The sequence below is a fragment of the Leptodactylus fuscus genome, chromosome 9, assembly GCF_031893055.1.
Source record: "Leptodactylus fuscus isolate aLepFus1 chromosome 9, aLepFus1.hap2, whole genome shotgun sequence".
In the NCBI taxonomy this organism is placed as follows: domain Eukaryota; kingdom Metazoa; phylum Chordata; class Amphibia; order Anura; family Leptodactylidae; genus Leptodactylus; species Leptodactylus fuscus.
In genome coordinates, this window is record NC_134273.1 from 23892558 (window position 1) to 23909132 (window position 16575).

The 16575-nt window shown below is 43.4% G+C and overlaps 1 protein-coding gene across 4 annotated transcripts in view; it reads left to right on the forward strand.

The window, feature by feature from the left end:
- RASAL2 (RAS protein activator like 2) overlaps window positions 1-16575 on the forward strand; it is a 231186-nt gene that overhangs the window by 119418 nt on the left and 95193 nt on the right. For all 4 annotated transcript variants that reach the window (XM_075287447.1, XM_075287448.1, XM_075287445.1 and 1 more), the window contains exon 3: window positions 4139-4265. In XM_075287447.1, the coding sequence (XP_075143548.1) occupies window positions 4139-4265 (127 nt within the window). The remainder of the gene's footprint in view (window positions 1-4138; window positions 4266-16575) is intronic.

Below are 16575 nucleotides of genomic sequence, written 5' to 3' on the forward strand. Positions count from 1 at the left end.
TACAGCAGCCGGGGCTGGCGGTGAGGGCTGGAGCAAATATATTAACCCTATTACTAAGCCGAATATGCGTGATGTCCATTAGATGATACCCATTAGAGTCTACAGCAAAAAGAAAAAAAAATGAAAATGTTAACCCTTGAGGGAGCTGCAGCCAGTCCCATTCATTTAAATGGAGCTGCTTTCCAATATGGTATGAAACGGCCGTATCATTGATTCTGTATTGTTGCCCCTTTATTATTGGGATCTGTGAGAGGTCCCAGAGATTGAAACCCCGATGAACATAAAGTGACGGTATATCCTAGCATATCCTGCTTCGCAATATGCAAATGAGCAGTCTGGTGCACCAAGGGCGGCATCGTGGGTCCAAACTGCTAGACCCCCCACTACTTTAATACACCGACACGAACATGAGCCCGGGGCCAGGAGGGATTTCACCCTGTCACTCAAAGAAGATAGGAGGGAAGCAAAGCGTATTAAAGCAGTGTGGAGTGCAGCAGTTTGGAGCAATAGTGTTGCCTTTGGTGCTCCACGCTGCTTATTTGCATATTATTATATAAACTTAATATCTCTGCAATAGAGGCGCATAGTGTTACATACAGATGAGCCTGACCTAACGAACTAGCTGTGGTGTTGGTTTGATATGCTTAACCCTGGTGACACACTCGTTAAATTCACCAACATCAAATTTCAATTGTTTACACTTCAAGCTTTGGATAAACCGCTGCATAAGCACAACAGGCAGATACAATTTAAAGAGAAGCTGAAAAGTCCAATGATCCAAATCCGTTTAGCCATTCCAAAGATATAAGCCTTTTTAGTGTTGTTGTAAGTTAGATTCTACTAGCCAAGTGGGCGGTAACACTGGTGGGCAGGGGTCACCACGTACATGGCTAGACCCTAATCTGCCTCAACACTAAAAGGCCTTATATCTGTGGAATAACTGAAGAGAAAGGGATAAACAAAACACGAAAATGCTCAGCGTGACAGCGCCGAAAAGGTGACGGACTCTCATTCACAGACTGAATTGTTGATGATTGATATTTCCTATCTGCACATTGGCATAGTAGCAGAAAGCGTTACCTACACGTGTGCCTAACACCTGCACTTGTCTGCCATTGCTCCCACCAGGCAGATTCTGCGAATTCCACCTCTTTGTACCATCGGCCTCTCTGCAATTGTCAGCAATGGCTGAACAGATTACTCAGCACACTAATGATAACAAACACACAGAAGGGAGCCCTCCAGAAATCTCACCCCTCTGCCAAAAAATTGTTTTCCTGTTGCTGTTTGTGCCCAGAGCTGGCAAGCGGGTCCTTTTCTCTCACTATGTAATTACAGTTACGTGCGCTCGTCTTAGAGACAGAAGCGAGAGATTGGCACTTGTAAGGAAGCCTGCGGATCTATCTATCGGTGTGTGTCTTATATCCTGACCGCACCTGGGGAAAGTCATCCAGGATCAAGAACATACTTTGGGTTGGTATTTATAGAAATGATATGTCTCTGTGATCTGCTCGGAGAGGCAGAAGAGTTCTTCTATCTGTGCGGGCGCCCTGCAGCTCGGGCACTGCATGGGATCTGTAGTGCCACAATTACTAATCCTGACATAGTCCTTGTGTTTGTGGAAGGCCCCCGCCGCTCTGTGCTGTTAATTCCTGTGTTTTTTCTCTCTGTGTGCCTAATTATTACCTACCCTATAAACCAGCTTAAATAGAGCGCTCGATGGCGGAGTCCTGGTGCGACTGAGTCATTTTATCTTCTGTAGTCTTGTTAGTGACACGTGTATTGTCTTCTAAATCTGTGCCGTCTTAAAATAAGAGGCAGAAAGCGAATTCAGTAGAAGGGGCCGTTCACATGGCAGAAGTGGAAGAGGAAATTGGGGCAGATTATCGGAGTGTTTCGCAACGTGGAGTGTCCAGCTGAATTGGTCACGGAATCCGTGGCGGGATCGAGAAAGAAGCTTATCTTTTCAGTGTCCTGTTTCAATTCAGGACAATGGGAGTCAAAATCGGGGGCAGAATTTGTCTACGATTTTGAGGCGGAGTCATTAAAATGAGCGCTAAATTCTGCTAAGGGTGGTCATATATATTAGACTGATTTGGCCGGACTGGCCAACCATCTAATGTTGGGAGGTCGGATCAGGCCTGTTGTATTCCAACATGCCTGATCTTTTGTACCCAAGAGAAAGGCCAATTCCACTCTCCCCACTGAGAATTACGTACAGTATGTTCAAGCAAACTGAGTGCATATGGGAAGGTCAAGAGGAACAGCAGGTCGTTTCGCTGTAGATATTGTAGGTTTTTGACCACCTTAAAGTGTAAGTCAGCTTATATATTTATCCATAAATAAGCGCCATCATATTCCACACTTTACAAATATTGTCAGTCACTGTCCCATATAGGGCTCACATTATATATTCCCTATCAGTATGTCTATGGAGTGTGGGAGGAAACCGGAGTACCCAGAGGAAACCCACATAAACATGGCGAGAACATACAAACTCCTTATAGGTGTTCAGATTCGTACCTAGTACGCCAACGCTGCAAGGCAACACTGCTAACCACTGAGCCACCGTGCTGCCCACTTTATAGTTTACAGTGCATTCTATAGAGAAGGGTGAAGTGATGGAGATATGAGGTCATCTACAGAATGAGGTGTCAGGACAAGGCCGGATAGTAACTCCTGATAACCCCGCTGTGTTGTAAAAGAAAACTGTCTGGCTAAGGCCCCACATTGCAAAAACACAGTTTTTGTTTTTGTTTTTGCAGATTTTGTTGCGGTTATTGAGCCAAAGCCAGGAGTGGATTGAACAAAAGGTTGAAGTATAAGTGCTGCTTTTATATTTCCAATTCCTTTTGTAGCCACTCCTGGCTTTGGCTCAAAAAAAAGCAACATAAAAAAGCTGCGTTTCTGCAATGTGGGGCCACAGCCTCTCACTTATGGAGAGGATGTCTCTGCTTTTAGAAGCTCTTTTCTTCCTCTTCTCTCCCCCTCCATAGACTGCTATTGTATTAATGGAGGCAAATAAGTGAAGAACCAGAATGACAATATTCTGCTTCTTGCTGTATTTTGCATCAATATGTTAGTCAAAACCAGGAACCAAAACACAGGTGAGAGAAGTGCAATTGTGCGCTAACGTTATGGCTATTACATTCATCATACAGGGGTGAGTAAGGGTTTGTCCTATAAACCCTACAGGATATGTGATACATGGCTGCAACGGACCACTAGAGGGCCCTGAGCCTGTGTTGATCACATGACCATGGACTGTACATCACATGACCATGGACGGTACATCACATGACCATGGACGGTACATCACATGACCATGGACGGTACATCACATGACCATGGACGGTACATCACATGACCATGGACTGATTTTTAGCCACTTGGAGTAAACAGAATGAATACTGGCAAGCAGAGATCTAGAAAACAGTGAGGAATTGATAAAGAAAGCATATTAGAAAATTGTCAACTTTTTATTATACAAACAATATTTATTCACTATATCTGGACAAGCCCTTTAAATCCACAATATGTCACTTTATGCTGCAGATATTCATTACAGATTTCATGGTGTGAAATAGACTGTAAAACCTGTCACTAATCCATACGTAATCCATGTGGATTTTGCCGTGGACTTGTTGCAGATTCCGTCCCATGTCACCAAACCCTTCCTATCCAACAAATTTCTAAGCTCCATCTCATCCGATGCGTTGCCTTTCTGACAGTATACAAAGCGTCACATACCATAGGGTCTAGTGACAGGTGACATGACACATTACCGGATCACAATTTACACAAGGTATGGGTAGGGCTACAGATTGTTCCGCCGGAATGTGGTAAATAACTTCCTGTTCTGATCTCATTCAGATGGGTTTTTTAATATGTACACCGACTTGTTTTACAAGGTGTCAAATCAGTTACTACACATAACAGCGACAGTACCCGGCAGCATCCTCTAGAGGGCGTCCATCAGTCATGGAAGCTGAAACGCGCTGGTCTTCTCCTAGGCTTGTAATCACATGCAGGATAAAGAGATCAAGTGGGGGCTGACTTATCTGATATAGCTGCAAGGAGATTAGCAGCACTGGTTACTGTACATATCACCCTGAGTCCTGTGCCTCCTGTCTTGTAGATGTCTGCTGAATCCGTACAGGACTCCACTCCAGAATCTACCAAAAGTCGCAGCCTCCGAAGAACCGTGAGCGTCCCTTCAGAGGGGCAGTTTCCTGAATACCCACCAGAGGGTGCCTCAAAGCTGGGTAAGTTCTGCTGATGATTTATCTGATGTAGTGAGCATATGTGAGCGCAGACTGACGGGTGCCGCAGACTGACAACTGTAGGGATTACTCTATGAATGTGTTCACACACTTGTTAATTGTCCTCTTGACTGCAAATCCTGGTGAAGACTAATGAGACAATTAGTATAATTATGTCATCGTCTGTAAGGTGCAAGCCATTCGTCTACTAAAAGCACAGGACCGTCGCAGATCAATAGTTACCCATATAATAAAATGACACTCATACCTGAGTCTATGGGGTGAAAGAATTGGGATCACTCATTGCAGAAAAGCAGGGTCAAAAAGTGCAAATTCCCCAATACAGTGGTCATAGGCAAGTAGATGTGGCCCTTAAACTAGTGAATGATGTGAACCCCAGGGACCACATATAGCAGAGACACAATGCAAATTTCTGGTGTCGGTTTTGTTTGTTGTGTTTGCATATCCTATGTATGAGTCTGCAGCAATGCTTATAGGGGGGAACTAGGTCCAGGATACAGCACCCAGCACAGAAATACTGTCATAATGTCAGTGTGCCATAAAGGTGATATATCCTGTATCTACTGCTATAGACATAACTGGCCATACACATTAGATGTAAACCTGCTGATATAATGTATATAGGGACCTCGTAAAACACAAAGGTCAGGCTGTTGGTTTGCAGCATGCCGACCCTTGTGTGCTCAGGTAGATAAGCTGCTGCCAGAGGTGTCCAGGTCAGGGGTTGTAAAACTACAACTCCCAGCATGCATACTTGCTCTGCTGTTCTTGGGACTCCCACGGATTAGAATGGAGCATGATGGGAGTTGTAGTTTCACAGCAGATGGAGTGCTGAAGTTTGCTGACCCCCTGGTCTAGGTGCTGCTCGCTCCTATGCAGCTGAGACAAGTGAGCATGTGTAACAGGTCATCAGGAGTTATAGCAGGTATCTCAAGTCTATGGGCAACTATATGTCAGACCAATAGACCCTGACACCTCTGGTAACCCCACTAAACTACAGTAATCTGTAAACAGTGTAAAAGAGACTCCAAATCTGTCATTTTTACCTTTCCACCCACATGCACTCACCTCTGTGCCCACAGATACAGCCTTGGATTGTAATGAGTCCATTCCTTACAGCCCATTTGAGGGTAAATCTAAAAAATGGATGAGTTGGAGGCCTCTTTTAGGTTTTGACCACACATCATGGACAATCTGCAGGTTTTCTTTTTTGTTATTGCAGATTTTTTTTTTTTTTTTTTTTTTTACTCCAACCCCAAGATTATCTTCAATTCCATATACTAAAGCCACTCCTGGTATTGGCTCAAAAATCACAGCAAAAAAATTGCAGCTTTTCCGCAGTGTCTGCCCTGAACAATTTACTATTTAATTTCAGGTAGGTTTTTGGCGCCATGTTGCGGAAAAGCTGCTGTTTTTGTGCGACTAAGCTATGAATGGATTGAGCAGAAGGGAGACGTATAAGAGCTTCCTAGATACTTCCAGTTCCCTCTATGGCCACCACTAGGTTTGGGGGAAAAAACACCAAAATCTGCAACAAAAAGAGCAACGTATCCGCAATGTGGATGAATGGATAGCCACCCTTGACCGTGTACAATTTCTTTATACATTGCATTCCATACCTTTATATCTCAAAGCTGCATTTTCAGTTATGGGGGCCACTGGAAACAATCAGCAAGTTTGTTATCAGATCCTTTTATAACTTGTACTATGCAGTGGGTTAGTGGCGTCCTATAAAGACTACACTTCCCACAATGCATCAGAAAACGCTGATATTGATCCGGCAGCGAAAGCTGGGAGAATTCTGCTAAACTGTGACTGCAGCTCTGGGCTATAATACAGACCATGACTCAGGATCAGTACAAGGTAAGGTGCTATGTATGTGCAGAGTCACCCTATAGGTTACCTATGGATGCCGGATTCTGATCCCTTTACTGACTGTCATTCTAGTACATCTGCAGTACTGGGATATGGACTAATTCTGGGTTTGCCATGTTTTCTGTGCACTCATGGTCGTCTACTACATATAGGTACAGTCAGCTATCCAGAATATACCGCTCTGGTATAGTATTATATAGTTGTCATCTGGCAGATGTATTTGTGTCTGGTTTGGAGCTGTCACAGTTTCACATCTGTCAGTGTAATGGAAAAGCCGAATTTATTCATTAGAAAATATCACGAGCCAAAGGTTATGTTCTACCTTAAATGATATTTATAGACTAGAGCAGAGGCCGGGAGATCTCTGACCGCGGTTTAATCCCTTCTGAGGCTCAATAATTCACTTTAATCCTGCCGGAATTATTCACAATTGGAATAGGAAGTTTACCTTTATTGTTTCCTCTTTATTTCAGTAGGATCATGTCTACATAATCTTCACTTAAAGCGAACCTGTCAGGGGATATCTGCAGCCTAACTGAGAATGGGATATGATAGAGTAGAGAAGCTGAGCTGTGATATATAGGGTTATAGGATAGAGGAGAGAAGCTGAGCTCTGTGATATATAGGGTTATATGATAGAGGAGAGAAGCTGAGCTCTGTGATATATAGGGTTATATGATAGAGAGAAGCTGAGCTCTGTGATATATAGGGTTATATGATAGAGGAGAGAAGCTGAGCTCTGTGATATATAGGGTTATATGATAGAGGAGAGAAGCTGAGCTCTGTGATATATAGGGTTATATGATAGAGGAGAGAAGCTGAGCTCTGTGATATATAGGGTTATAGGATAGAGGAGAGAAGCTGAGCTCTGTGATATATAGGGTAATATGATAGAGGAGAGCAGCTGAGCTCTGTGATATATAGGGTTATATGATAGAGGAGAGAAGCTGAGCTCTGTGATATATAAGGTTATATGATAGAGGAGAGAAGCTGAGCTCTGTGATATATAGGGTTATATGATAGAGGAGAGAAGCTGAGCTGTGTGATATATAGGGTTATATGATAGAGGAGAGAAGCTGAGCTGTGTGATATATAGGTTATATGATAGAGGAGAGAAGCTGAGCTGTGTGATATATAGGGTTATATGATAGAGGAGAGAAGCTGAGCTCTGTGATATATAGGGTTATAGGATAGAGAAGAGAAGCTGAGCTCTGTGATATATAGGGTTATATGATAGAGGAGAGAAGCTGAGCTGTGTGATATATAGGGTTATATGATAGAGGAGAGAAGCTGAGCTCTGTGATATATAAGGTTATATGATAGAGGAGAGAAGCTGAGCTCTGTGATATATAGGGTTATATGATAGAGGAGAGAAGCTGAGCTGTGTGATATATAGGGTTATATGATAGAGGAGAGAAGCTGAGCTCTGTGATATATAGGGTTATATGATAGAGGAGAGAAGCTGAGCTCTGTGATATATAGGGTTATATGATAGAGGAGAGAAGCTGAGCTCTGTGATATATAGGGTTATATGATAGAGGAGAGAAGCTGAGCTCTGTGATATATAAGGTTATATGATAGAGGAGAGAAGCTGAGCTCTGTGATATATAGGGTAATATGATAGAGGAGAGAAGCTGAGCTGTGTGATATATAGGGTTATATGATAGAGGAGAGAAGCTGAGCTCTGTGATATATAAGGTTATATGACAGAGGAGAGAAGCTGAGCTCTGTGATATATAGGGTTATATGATAGAGGAGAGAAGCTGAGCTCTGTGATATATAGGGTTATATGATAGAGGAGAGAAGCTGAGCTCTGTGATATATAGGGTTATATGATAGAGGAGAGAAGCTGAGCTCTGTGATATATAGGGTTATATGATAGAGGAGAGAAGCTGAGCTGTGATATATAGGGTTGTATGATAGAGGAGAGAAGCTGAGCTCTGTTATATATAGGGTTATAGGATAGAGGAGAGAAGCTGAGCTCTGTGATATATAGGGTTATATAATAGAGGAGAGAAGCTGAGCTCTGTGATATATAGGGTTATATGATAGAGGAGAGAAGCTGAGCTGTGATATATAGGGTTGTATGATAGAGGAGAGAAGCTGAGCTCTGTTATATATAGGGTTATAGGATAGAGGAGAGAAGCTGAGCTCTGTGATATATAGGGTTATATAATAGAGGAGAGAAGCTGAGCTCTGTTATATATAGGTTTATATGACACTTGCTATACATGAGGTCAGTGAACCCTTATGGATATTTTTGGTGTACATCTCTGCCATACTGTAAATAGGTGGCAATCCATGTGGTTTATAATTGTGGTCACGTTGGTTGCCACCCAGCTTTTTTTAGGGGGAAATATTCTTTCTCGATAGTGGGCACAGGTTACCTTGTTGACTCCTTGGATTTCGTTTGCTTTCTTGCACCTCGGCTCAGGACGTCACATCGGGAGACACTGTATGAATAGACACATTTATGCAAAGGGCACAAGGGATTTATGACTGTTCCAAAAAGCAGAAGTGTTAGCACATTGTATAATAGCTACAAGAGCGCCAGTGTCTGATGATAATGTGCTTTTAGCAGGACTTGTGATCCCATCCGTCTCTCACATGCTGCGAGCTTCTTGTCGATGTTCTTCTCCTTATTCCAAGGACATTTTCACACATTCCTAAAATAAAATTTCATCTCTTTTAAGAATACCGCTTGCAGCAAGGTGTAGAGTGACCCCGCGTCACCCCTGAATTCCCTGGATGTTTTCACTTATTGTGCAGGAAATGTTATTGTTGTGCGGCAGGTATATGGGGGATCTTTGGTTTCTAGCATTTAGTGACGTCTTTTGTTGTATGCAGAGGGTAGCAGAGGGATCTCAGGATCAGTTCACACTCTGTTGGGGAGTACCCATTTGGCGTAGGTGACAGAAAAGCCCCTGACACATACGTCAAACATAGCTATAGGCTCCCATTTACTCCACAGGGCCGGAGAGTATCCTTTATCAAAAGAGTATGGCTGCATGTGTTCTATCTTAAACACTGGGCTACTGCAAAACATTGAATTCATTGAGACAGGGCCGTGGACGGGCTATGGCTTAGAGGAGATGTACAACTGTGCAAAAGTTTTAGACCTGAAAAAATGGGGAAAAAACTTCTTCTCGGTACTTGCAGACAGTTTTTGAAGAAACTCTGTTGTTCCCACCACCATCTTAGAGAACTAAGCACAGATCTTCTGTGGATGTAGGCATCCTCCAATCCATCTATCTCCAAGTAATCCCAGACAGACTGGACGATGTGGAAATCAGGGCTATATCATCACTATCAGGTCACACCGAATATTGATGGGATTTAGGTTTCTCTTTTCTTCGTTCACTGACAAAAATAAACTATTAACCCTTCGGTTTCTGGAAGCATTTTTACTTTATAGCATTTTCCCCTGCCTGAAACTTTTGCACAGCAGTTTAATCCCGTACACTGTTCTCCTGACATTATTACATTGATAAATTTGCCCTATTATCTACAGTCAGTTTGTGTTTTTTGCAGCAGAGAGGACACATAGATAACAGAGGTCAAAAAATAGCTGGATTATCCCTGGTCATTGTAGTAACAGAGATAACACATCTAAGGGTTGGTCTCTTAAAGGAACAATATGGGGGAGGGTTCCCTTTCATTAGAATGGCCGCCATGTAATATTACGTTTCCCCCCACAGTGACCACTGGTAGACATATGGAGTGGTCAATGAAAACATCTAATTTTATGGGGTGGCGTAGGGCTAGACACCAATTGTTAAGAAACAGTTGCGTCTAATTGGTGCCCAACTCTCTTCATTTCATGGTCAAGTGCACTGAATGGTCATGTGTCTATATGCAGTAGCAATGACTCACCTGTAGGGGGCAGATATTTTGTGCCCTACGTATTGGCACTGACATCACTTGTCCTTGTGGAATTGGGTTGTGTGTTGTTCTTTATGTTACACCAGTGATCAGTCCCTGGAAGTATTAGCATATGTATGAATGAGGACACGGATTGCTGACGTCATCTGTGTTTTGACATGACATTAGCCCCACCCACCCATAATCTAAATACCAGAGGAATTTACCCCGATACCTGCGGATTGTTTGTCTTTCATGGTGTTTCTAACTGCACATACCAAGCACAGAAATGCTTTATAGCAACCAGAGATCAATGGGAAGATAAAGAAACAGGAAAGAAGTTTTCCAGATTCGCCCACAATTTACTGCAAAACAAATCAATTTACAGCGTGCTGAAAAATTGGTTTTAACTCGGTGGCTTGTAATGATGATGAATACCCCATTGTTGGCGGAGATAAAACGTAATAGGCAGCAGAAGTCTATGTAATAGAGAAGATTAGGAGACTGTATCAACATCCAATATTATTTAAAGGGCATCTCCTATTATAAAACCGATTTGTATCAATGCGTAGCACTAAGAAACTTTGTAATATATCTTATTCAGGAAATCTTCCAGCAGATAAAGAGTCATCTGACACTGACTATTACATAACGCTATTATAGAAAGCTGACCACTTTGCCAGTATGTGGCCCCGGGGCTGGAGACATCGGTGCCATTAGTTTCTGTACCATTATCCTTCCACTGTCAGAAGGGCGGGCCTTACAGTCTAATGTCATCGCGAAGGCTCGCCCTTCTGACAGTGGAAGGATATTGGTGCAGAAACTAATGGCACTGATCTCTCCAGCACTGGGGCACATCGTAGAGCGTATCATGGGTAGCTGATAAGATCAATGGACTTGCCATGTTTTGGCACATGGAGACTCCCAAAGATAGTGGGTGAGAGGAGATTTTCCATCCTTTGATATTGAGCAATGTCATGCTTTCCGTCCATGGCCATGTGGTCCTTGGTTCTATTCTAGGCCTGATCATTGGATCCATTTGAGTTTTTTGGTTTTGTTTTCTCTCTGCGTTTTTTCAGCCATTTCTTCAAGATTTTTTTTTTTTTTTTTTTTTTTTAGACCTTTTCAACACGTTTGCCCAGCAGATATAGAACGAGCCCTCCTAGACATAGAAAGACATTCGGAAACGTGCATTTCCAAAGGAATACAGAAAAACGCCTTTTCGAAACGTTGAGTTGTTGACATATCCTGCCGTGTTTAACCCTAGGCGCTCGCGTTACTCGTATGCGTCACTGCGCCGCATGAACCGCTTGATACACTCTCTTAAGTTAGTTAATTTATCGGATGTTTGTCTCCCGTACTGCGCCAGGCATTAGCTGCTTGGGCATCATCAGATCGCTTCCTCCATCTGCGCACAGAATGAATTGGATTGATTTCGGATGAGTCAAAGAATATCATTCTCATCGGCTCCTCTTTCATTACATACAAGATTGAGGCTGCCATTAAACACTCAGTTGCAAACTACACAGATGGTGACTATTGTTTTGGGATTAACCCTGCGTGCACTGGTAAGGGAAGACTTGTGTAACAAAAATTTCCTGTGTTACTTGATGGAATGCAAAAAAGTTTTTGTCAGTCCTTGAGTTGGCGCAGGTTATAACCTTGAGGTCAGTTGATAATGCTAGTGGAAGTCTTAACATGGAAAGGCCCCTGCACAAAGGCCAGAAAGTCCTCAGCGGAGGTGCTAAGGGCCAATGCATCTCCATGGTAAAAGATGACAAACCATGTATAGTCAGATCCTTAAAGGGATCCTATCATTGGATACCCTTTTTTTTCTCTATAACACGTAGGAATAGCCTTAAGAAAGGCTATTCTTCTCCTACTTTTAGATCTCTTCTCCGCGGCGCCGTTCGGTAGAAATCCGGGAATTTCTTCTGTATGCAAATGAGTTCTTTTGCAGCACTGGGGGTGTCCCTAATGCTGTGAGAGAAATCTCCAGTGCCGCCTCCATCTTCTTCTGGAACGGCCTCGCCCTGTGTCTTCTTCCGTCCTGGCTTTCAATCTTCTAGGACTTGGGCAGAGCCGACTGCGCATGATCAGGCCACAAGAAAATGGCTTCTGGTGTATGCAGCCATTTTCTTGTGTCCCGAGCATACGCAGTCGGCTCTGCCCAAGGCCTAGAAGATTGAAACCCAGGACAGAAGAAGACACAGGGAGAGGCCGTTCCAGAAGAAGGTGGAGGCGGCACTGGAGATTTCTCTCGCAGCATTGGGGACGCCCCCAGTGCTGCAAAAGAACTCATTTGCATACCAAAGAAAACCCATATTTCTACTGAATGGCAGCGCGGAGAAGACTTCCAAAGGTAGGAGAAGAATAGCCTTATCTTAAGGTTATTCCGACGTGTTAGTGAGAAAAAAAAGGGTATCCAATGAAAGGACCCCTGTAAATTATGTGCTCTCCTTCGGGTTAACCTTCTGTTGTTCAGAGACTATAATTGGGGTCCGTTGGGTTTCCGCCAATTCTCTCCACTGACTTTTTGCAGTCTCTACGGCGTGGTCTCCAACGGAGATGTGAACTCAGCCTCAGGAACAGCATTACAAGTTTGATATTACCCTCATTATTATTATATAGCGCCATCACACGGCATAATAAAACTTTTTGGTAAAAACATTTATAACCGGTTCCTAAGACATCGCAGAATGAACAGTCAAACAAGAGCAGTAAAGTAAAATGGAGTGTACAGTAGGTGCGGATATCATGCTGTGATCTAAATTGTTAAAACGCGTTGCGTCTCGCTGTCAGCTCGGTTAAATGAAGCTGTTCCTACACAATAGAGCGCAGTAAAATGTGTCAGGTCAACAGGCGAAGTTCTAATCTTCTTCGAGGTAATGCGGACTGCGCTCACTTAAGAGGTTCGGGGATAAAAACATTGCGTTTGTGTTTTGTTCACAAAGAGTAGCCCTGGAGGGCGGGGGGCGCTATGTGGGTGAGCTCTGCATTAAATGGATCGTAATGAGTAACAGTCCCATTGTCACACACAAGCTCTGACCTATATGGAATGCAGTGGGCAGAAATGAGCTGCCAGCGCCGGCATTGTTAACGGGGATCAGCGAGGGTGGGCATGGATGGGGCATGCTCTGTGCCAAGAGTGGCTAGAACTTGGCATCTATATATAGTTTGACACTTTTTTTTTTTTATTGTACGTTATGTGCTCTACGTATTTAAAGGGAGTCTGCCGCCAGGGTGAAGCATATTACACCAGCAGCCCAGTTACATGGGTCAGGTTCACCTGAATGTGTCGCCTTTTGCCCCATGAAATTTCGAGCAAGTTATTAATTTATTTCACAATATGCAAATGAGCAATCTGGAGCACCAACGGCGGCTCCATTGCACCAAACATTTCCACTTCACACAGCTCTGATACGCCCTCCTTTCCCTTCCCGTCTTTGTATGACAAAGCCCTTCTGGTCTGTGTTTTCTTGTGTTTGTGCTGGAGCATTTTGGAGCAATGGAGTCGCCTTCGTTGCTCCAGACTGTTAATTTGCATATTGTGATATAAATGAACATCTCGGTAATGGAGGTGCGAATTTTAATAAGGGAGAAGGCATTACATTGAAGTGACCCTGACCTATCTGTGTTTCTGGTTTAATAGGTTTCACCCTGGAAACACTTCCTTGTAACATTCTTTAGAACTAACTCTCTGGAGCTGTTCCTCTGTTATTCCTCCTAGAAATGTATGAATAAATTGACATCTGGGCGTTGGCAGTTGGGGGGGTGTCTTTGTACACTGTGATGTCGACGGGGTCAGGTTGTGCATAGACATACCCCTTGATAGGGGACATAGTAGCACCCATTTATTAGTAGGTTCATAAATTTCCAGGCAGAATAACAGAGGAACAGCACACATCAGAATATATCCACAAGATACTCCAGGATTGTCATTTCATGGAGAATACAAGTATTTACTAAAACACATCAGCAGAGGTGACAGGGCCTCTGTAATCCTTTAGGATTTATTCACTGGTATAATAAGTGAATGGAGTTCAGATGCAATACCAGATGCAGCCATAAGACCAAAGGGGCGCTGTTTCTGTTTTGTTTTTTTTTCCCCTCTGTTATGGGGATACTTACAAACTGTTACCTGCATATTTGTGGTGCAGATGCAAATCTTGATATATGTAAAGCCTGCTGATGTAGGGCAGGTTACATAAAGTTCACCTGTCGCCCAGGGGCAGCCATTTTTTGTTATGTTTCTAGAATGTAACCAAGCAGTTCCCAAGAAATGACAGAGGTGCGTAAGTGAGCATGTGCGGGTTATCAGAGTTTCAGATTATTGGATGCTGGATTACAGGAATGTGATTATATACTTGTACACAGGACTGTGGGTATAATCCGCTCTCTATCTTGGGTTATTACATTGCAATGATTGATTATATTAAACTCCCTGCAATCTGTAGACGCCCCCTAGTCCAGGGGTCAGCAACCTCCAGCTGTTGGGGAACTACAACTCCCAGCATGGACACTTGCTCTGCTGTTCTTGGAACTTCCTTAGGATAGGTTATCTATATCTGACTGTTGAGGAGTCCGACGCTTGAGACCCCTGCTGATCAGCTGCTCGGGTGATGCCCACTTGTGTGTTGTTCTGCAGCTCAGCCTTATTAACTTTAATGGATTTCAACTGTAGTACCAGATACAAACCATAGGCAGGGGTGGCGCTATTTTTATTTTATTTTTTTTTAAAGGAAGCAAAATGTGATCCCGGACAACTTGTATAAGGGGCATTCACACGGAGTAACGCGGTGCTGATACTGACGTGATAACTCACATCAGAATCGGCGCTGATAAAGAGACTCCCATTGACTTCAAGTGTTTCGTTTAACGCGCGGAACATATTGAAATCAATGGGAAGCTTCTTATCAGCACTGATTCTTACATGAGTTATCGTGCCAGAATCAGCGCCGCGTTACTCCGTGTGAATGCCCCCTGAAGGGAGTCTGTCATTATAACCCGGCATATCAACCCAACCCAGGTGCTGCCATTCACAAGTCAATGACCCTGTTTGATTCAGGTGACCCTAAGGGTCGTCCATTCACACTGAGTTTTTTGGTGAGGATTTTGGCGCTGAATCCGTGTCAGAATCCACGTGGAAAAAAATGCCTCCCCATAATAGCGTTCCATGGGTTCCGCTACAGGCAGATTCCGCCTCCAAAAACCAACGCAGTCAATGGGAGGCGGAAAATCCATGTGGAATTGGCAAACACCACATGGAAAAACCGCTAGCGGTTTTTTGAAGGTCCGTACACTGTGCTGGAGGAAAAAAACATTTCCTAATTCCTGAAGCGGATTTTTTCCTCACCAAAAAACTCCATGTGAATGGACCCTAACCTATCCATCTGTGAGGTTGATATGCTGCGGTCCCTTTAAGTTGTCCGCAAATTGCCGCTATAGATCCAATTGCGGCTATATCACGCTAGTGTTGTAGTCATTGATCGGACTGATTGGTTTATCTGCCCTCCCCCATCCCCATGTCCTAATAGGCAGCATTTAGAGGCATCTGGTTGTATGAAGTCAATGCTGTGTGGTTTGGGTGTCCTTATCTTCCAGCCTTACTGATAAGGTATTGACTATGTTTCCTACTACAGATAACCCGCACAGGATTTGGCTTGTAGCTCATTTGCAAACAAATTAAAGCAGCCAAACACTTGACATCTGTATCATAGACTGATATTAGTGAATGTCTACACGGACTGTTCTATTATAATGGGGCCAGGAAAGCTCCTCACCTACCCCCTGGTTCCATAATCTGTGGACTGACAAAAAAACAGCAAGATTCTGTTATCTACCCAAAATGGCAAGATACTTACCAGCTGCCTTATCTTGAGTGATCAGTCACATGTATCATGAGGCGTCATGGCCGCCTTCCCACCTCCTTGAGAGGTCTTCCGTCCTGCTAGGACTCTATGGGATCGTCAGGCTGCTATTTTTTAACTATTTTTTGGCTTGCCATACAACTTTTTGTCAGCAAATCCTTTTATTCGGGGACTGGATTTTCCCTTTGGCCTTGTACGTTAGATTTTTATCTGCTGAAATGGCCCATTTCAAGTATTTTGGACCAACAATCGGCCAATATCACATCACATTATAGACTATAATAAAAAAATATCCAGTGCCGTCTTTGTCACGAGTCTAATCAATGATAAATCACCAAAGGTTACCACCACCGGGGGTACCAATAATGTTGCCTTTAAGGGTCTTCCAGGACTATAATATTGATGACCTGTCCTTAGGGTCCTTTTACTTGGGCAGATTTTCTACTTGTTACAAGCAATGATTGATGGACCTGTCAGTCGGTGCTCACTACTGCCCTCTACATGCAGCAGGTCATCTTTACTATGGGGGATCCCATACAGTTTCCAGCAGTTCCCCTATTTACATGGGGAGATGCCGACCAGCGATTATTTTTATATCCGCAGAGAGAGAACATGACGTCATTGGCATCTGTGAGCCTGGCAGCCTCTTCATACAACTGATTGTTGGGGGTCCCAGGTGACCTATC